The 6,000-nt window shown below is 39.8% G+C and overlaps 1 protein-coding gene across 1 annotated transcript; it reads left to right on the top strand.

Annotated features, from left to right (window-relative positions):
• LOC124381006 (class I histocompatibility antigen, F10 alpha chain-like) lies at window positions 1-5,573 on the top strand. Its single transcript, XM_046842369.1, has 8 exons — window positions 1-12; window positions 114-119; window positions 480-487; window positions 579-700; window positions 2,779-3,036; window positions 3,302-3,577; window positions 3,832-4,047; window positions 4,204-5,573. Exons 1-7 carry the CDS (start codon window positions 1-3, stop codon window positions 4,005-4,007), a joined length of 858 nt encoding a protein of 285 aa, XP_046698325.1. The 3' UTR covers window positions 4,008-4,047; window positions 4,204-5,573.
• The last annotated feature ends 427 nt before the right edge of the window (window positions 5,574-6,000 follow it).

Below are 6,000 nucleotides of genomic sequence, written 5' to 3'. Positions count from 1 at the left end.
ATGCACCTTTCAGTTGGTTTGCCAAACCGCCATAAAACACCAGAAGCAGAAAATGGAAGACTGGGATTTATTAAAGGTTCTGCTCTTTTTCACATGTTCTGTTCATCTTTCAGGAGCAGGTGGGTTTCTGCATGTGGAGAAACACACAACAGCAGGAAAGTCGTGTTGTGTAAATGTGTGGCAGGAGTTTTCGAGTCTCAGTGAAAATAAGGGTGTTTTTTTTATACTGAAACTGTTTTATCCCAGTCACTGCAGAAATATTTCAGATTTTAAATGTGTATTGCACATTTTAGCTGACAGGAAGAGGTTCTTGTTTTATTTTACTTTTTATTATATAAGAATAACAAATAAAAAAAAAATCAAATAAAAAGTACCGCAGCGACAATCATAATCCGTGACCGGGAGATGGCGCTGTTGTCCATTTTACAATAACAAATCCGAGGCAGGTGGATTTGAGGTTGTGAGGTCATGTTAAATAGGTTTCAAGGTAAAGTGCTACAAATGTCATTGTTATTAATTATAATATTCATTATTTAATGCCCCTTGCAAAAAAAAATACAAAATTCTGGAAACTCTAGTGGGACTGCTTATGGTGTACCGGTACCGGTGGAAATCGGGCTACTGTTGGCTGAAGGAGGAGAAGGAGAGGAGGAAGACGTCTACAGAGACAGCAGGAAAGGAGAAGTGGAGGAGAGTGGAGGTTCGGGTTTGTACTTTAAATGTTGGCATTATGACTGGTAAAGGGAGAGAGGGAGCTGATATGATGGAGAGGAGAAAGGTAGATATGTTGTGTGTTCAAAAACCAAGTGGAAAGGGAGTAAGAGCAGGAACATTGGAGGTGTTTAAACTGTTCTATCATGGTGTGGATGGAAAGAGAAATGGTGTAGGGGGATTCTGAAGTATAGTAAGAGTGTAGTGGAGGTGAAGCGAGTTTCTGATAGGGTGATGAATGTGAAGCTGGAAGTTGAAGGGGTGATGATAAATGTCATCAGTGCCTATGCTCCACAAGTGGGTTGTGAGATGGAGGAGAAGGAAAAATGTGAGTTAGATGAAGTGGTCGAAGATGAACCTAGGAATGAAAGATTGGTGATTGGGGCAGACTTTAATGGGCATGTAGGTGAAGGGAACAGAGATGAGGAGGAGGTGATGGTAGGTGTGGCTTCACAGAGAGGAATGTGGAAGGGCAGATGGTGGTAGATTTTGCTAAAAGGTTGGAAATGGTAGTGGCACAAGAAGAGGAGGAGAGTGAGGACTGAAAAAAGAATAAGATGGTGGAAACTGAAGGAGGAAGAATGTAGTGTGAGGTTCAGGGAAGAGGTCAGACAGGACCTCGGGGGTGGTGAAGAGGTGCTTGATGATTGGGCATGAGCAAGGAATGAGAGTGCAGAAGAGCATAAGGAGAAAGAGGTTGGAGAAACAGAATTGGAAAAGACAGAGTGATGAGAAAAGTAGGCAGGAGAACAAGGAGATGCAGCAGGAGGTGAAGAGCGATGTGGCGAAAGCCAAGGAAAAGGCATATGAGGAGCTGTAGGAGAAGTTGGACAGTAAGGAAGGAGAAAAAGATTTGTAGCGATTGGCCAGGCAGAGGGACCGAGCTGGGAAGGATGTGCTGCAAGTTAGAGCAATAAAGGATGGAGATGGAAATGTGTTGACTAGTGAGGAGAGTGTGTTGAGAAGATGGAGTGAGTATTTTGAGCAGCTGATGAAAGAGGAAAATGAGAGAGAGAGAGAGAGAGAAGGTTGGATGGTGTGGAGATGGTAAAGCATTGAGGAGATGGAGATTTAGGAGAGTTAGAGGAGTTTTAACAAGATTGTTTAACAGGATTTTGGAAGGTGAGAGGATGCCTGAGGAATGGAGAAGGAGTGTGCTGGTACCGATTGTTTGTTTGTGGATTGAGAGAAAGCGTCGACAGGGTGGAGAGAGGAGTTGTGGTATTGTATGAGGAAGTCAGGTGTGTCAGAGAAGTATGTAAGGGTGGAGCAGGACATGTATGAGGACAGTGTGACAGCAGTGAAGTGTGCAGTAGGAACGACAGACTGGTTCAAGGTGGAGGTTGGACTGATTTGTGATAGAAGAGTATCTGTGAGAGTAAAAGGGAAAGTTTATAGGACTGTGGTGAGACCTGAGATGTATGGTTTAGAGACAGTGGCATTGAGTAAAAGACAGGAGGTGGAGCTGGAGGTAGCAGAGCTGAAGATGTTGAGATGTACATTGGGAGTAACGAGGATGGACAGGATTAGAGATGAGTTTATTAGAGGGACGGCGCATGTAGGAAGTTTTGGAGACAAGGTGAGGGAGGTGAGATTGAGATGGTTTGGACATGTGCAGAGGAGGGACATGGGGTATATCAGTAGGAGAATGCTGAGGATAGAGCTACCAGTAATGGAGGAAAAGAGGAAGACCAAGGAGGAGGTTTATGGATGTGTTAAGGAAAAACATGCAGGTGGTTGGAGTGAAAGAGGCAGATGTAAAGAACAGGGGGGGTATGGAGACGGATGATCTGCTGTGGCGCCCCCTAATGGCAGAAGCTGAAAGAAGAAGAAGAATCTGCCGAGAGCTTGAAGCTGTTGCTTAGCCAATCAGATTGGCAACACCGGGGCCAGTAGTGAGATGATCATGTGTGTGTGTTAGGTGGTTTTGTCACTGAGATATTGGTGGCAATTAGAATTTGCAGAATTACTTTTATAAAAAATTATATAATTATAAAATAATATAATATAAAAAATATAATTATATTTCAACTGGGGCAGAGTTACTAAAAGTGTACATTTCTCCAGTCCCACACTCCCTGCAGTACATCTACACTGCCATCACACCAACTTTTAACTGCACAGCTGTTGGTCTGGTTAATGGAGAGCAGATTGTGTACTACGACAGCAACACCAAGAAAATGATCCCAAAGACAGAGTGGGTGAAGAAGATCGAAGTTGATGATCCACAGTACTGGAAAATCCAGACAGAGCATATGCAGAATCAACTGGAGTTGTTTCAAGACAATCTACAGGTGGTGATACAGAGCTTTAGTCACGCTAAAGGTGAAACACACACTTCACACACATTAAGGTAATCTATATTGTAGTAGGATTTTCTCATTATACTTCTGCCATTTTTAACCGAAAAAAAAAAACCATTATATTTTCGACATTTTATAAATTCAGACAAAATGAAATGTCACAGAAATGATTGAATGGCAGTAAAACAACACATTAATGTAACTACTTTTCAGATCAGCATTTTCTTAAAACAAACCGACAGTTAGTGACTGAAGACGTGTGTGTGTGTGTATACGTGTGTGTGCAGGTGTTCATACACTACTGAAGATGTACGGCTGTGAACTTGGTGAAAACAGCACCTCTAGTGGACACTATCAGTACAGTTATGATCAAAAAGATTTCTTCCATCTCGATCTAAAAACTGGAACCTGGACTCCAGCTGATGAGAAAGCTGAGATCTTTATAGAGGCGTGGGATCCGGAAGGAGAGAAAGTGAAATACTGGAAGGACTTCTTGGAGACTGACTGTGTTGATTGGTTAAAAAAGTACCCGATTGATGACATGCAGGTTTGGGGGAATAAAGGTAAAGTGTGTGTTTACTGTAACTGCAGCTGTTACATACACACACACACACTGTTTTTAAACACACACAATTGAAGCATTATTTAAAAGACACACAATTGGAACAATTTATTACAACACACACACTAATAATACACTCCTTTACTGTGATACTGAGAAGTCGGAGAAACACTTTCATATAAATCTGCAGGTTTACAGAGTGAAAGTATATTTACTGATACAGCAAGCAATAAAGTCTCTGTGCTGATCTAACAGTCCAAAAACCAGGTGGAGGACCAGGTGAAGGACCAGGTGAAGGATCAGTTGGAGGACCAGGTGGAGGATCAGTTGAAGGACGAGGTGGAGGATCAGTTGGTGGACCAGGTGGAATGCAGTCTCATGTCATTGTTGCTGTAGTCATGGGTCTATTTCTTTTCATCATTGTTGTGTAATCTGATCGCTCAAGAAATCCATACAGGAAAAACCATCAAGGTAAAAAAAAATAATGAATTTCTTTGTATTCTGTGTTGAATTTACATTTACATATTTGTACATGTAAAAACAGTACTGATTTTGCCTCCTAAGTCTCAGCACTTCGATTACAGAACAGTGTCTGTATTAACTGCCTAAACCAAATCTGTGTTCCAGGCTTAAACTTCATTACATTCCACAAACCACAAGATTTCCCACCAGATTCATCTCACAAGTGACCATCTCAAGTGAAAAGTGACTTCCTGACAAGGTGTTCCAGTGTTAATGGTTACACGTAAACAGTCATAATTTCATGCTTTACTTGGGTAGAGTTTGTTTACATTTTCTGCACGAATGGTAGCAACACAAAAAAAAAAAATCATTTTATATTTTCTAATTTTTCATCATTTTGTATTTTGGTCGTATCAGCCTGTCAAGAACATTAACATGAAGCTAAAATGAAAATGCCAATTTTATGTGTGGAGGGAAAAAACTATGTAGACCTTATGATCCAATCAGTTGTAGAATCAGAATTTTTATGGATGAATTCTGGCTCACACTCTCTCCCAACTATCTTGAATGTTTCCACTCCCGAGGGGTTCTGGAGGAACGTGGTCACATTTTGTTGTGTACTGTGTCAGCTATATATGGTTAAAATGACAATGAAAGCTTCTTGACTTGAATAATCATTGTAGAATGCTAATATTTAAATCTTTTGGAAATGGCCTTATAACCCTTCCCAGATTGATAAGCAGCAACAATTACTTTTCTGAGATCATTGCTGATATCCTTCCTCCTTGACATTGTGTTAACACACCCCTGAATGCTCTAGACCAGCAAACGGCTAAAACCTGGTCTTGGACCTGGTCCCACACTTATTGACAATTAATGAATTAAGGGATTTAATCAGCAGCACCTGATTGCTATTTAGCCTCGGAAACCTTATGAAAGGTCTACACAGATTTTCACACATGGCTTCTTCATTTTTATGTGTAATATGTGATGTGGTGATGTTTATCTGAGGTTTTGTTTACGTCAGTTTTAGATTTAATAAGGGCCACATGATTTTGATCATGTCCCAATACCTAAAACTAATGAGGTTGCTGTGATGTAGAAGTACTTTGTTCTTCACATGACTGAGCAAGAACGCTTGATAGTATCTGCACATTCATTTGAACTATTTTGCACTTTAAGTTTTTGTATAAATGTGTGTGGGTACAAAAAGATTGGCAGCTCTTAGCAAACCACTATTTTGTAGATAGACATCTTCAAAAGCTTTGGACAAACATTAAGTTGGTTTTACACTGGGCGTGTTTAATGAAGTGTGATTGTTCCACTGAGTTGGTCAGGTTTCAGATTTGATGCTGCATTTGCCTCCATTTTACATCAATACTACTCGTTTAGTATACTAAATATATATACTTTTTTTTAATCATCTTTCAAATATAAGTATTTTGTGAAGTGTTGGATACCAAGACCAGACCATGTTTCTTATTGTGAAGTTAAAATGTGACAGTAAAATGTCTATTAAACGATTTTCATCCAGAGTTCAATGTCCAACTGTTTGCTCATTCACGTGCCTGTCTGCTTGTTCTATTTGACACGTTTCGCATCAATAATGAGTTGATCATTAAAACACACACGTGTCAATGAGATGAAACAGTTTTTTGGGGTTTTTTTTTACATGCTCCATTTGCTTTATTTCACCTTCAAAATATTTGTAATGTTTTCTGAATAAGTTGTTGCTTTTTTTGTTACTTTCTGTGGCAGGAAATCTGTCACTTTCACTAAGTGCTTTAAATCCACGTCATTATTGGTCTTGTCGTCTCTGGAATACTGGGCATGTGGTGGATAATTCAACATTATAATTGCAGTGGATTATACCTTCGATATCTTATATATAATTTGTAAGAAAATGCTAAATATCATCAAAGTTGTTCCACATTTTGTCCACACTTACTGATCCACTACACT

This window comes from Silurus meridionalis, chromosome 27 (assembly GCF_014805685.1).
Source record: "Silurus meridionalis isolate SWU-2019-XX chromosome 27, ASM1480568v1, whole genome shotgun sequence".
Classification (NCBI taxonomy): Eukaryota; Metazoa; Chordata; class Actinopteri; order Siluriformes; family Siluridae; genus Silurus; species Silurus meridionalis.
This window is presented reverse-complemented; position numbering and strand designations above follow the sequence as displayed.

Coding starts and splice junctions, on each gene's coding strand:
- LOC124381006 (XM_046842369.1), top strand. Junction 701..2,778: donor AGAAGTGGAGGAGAGTGGAG/GTTCGGGTTTGT, acceptor ACATTTCTCCAG/TCCCACACTCCCTGCAGTAC. Junction 3,578..3,831: donor GCAGGTTTGGGGGAATAAAG/GTAAAGTGTGTG, acceptor CTGATCTAACAG/TCCAAAAACCAGGTGGAGGA.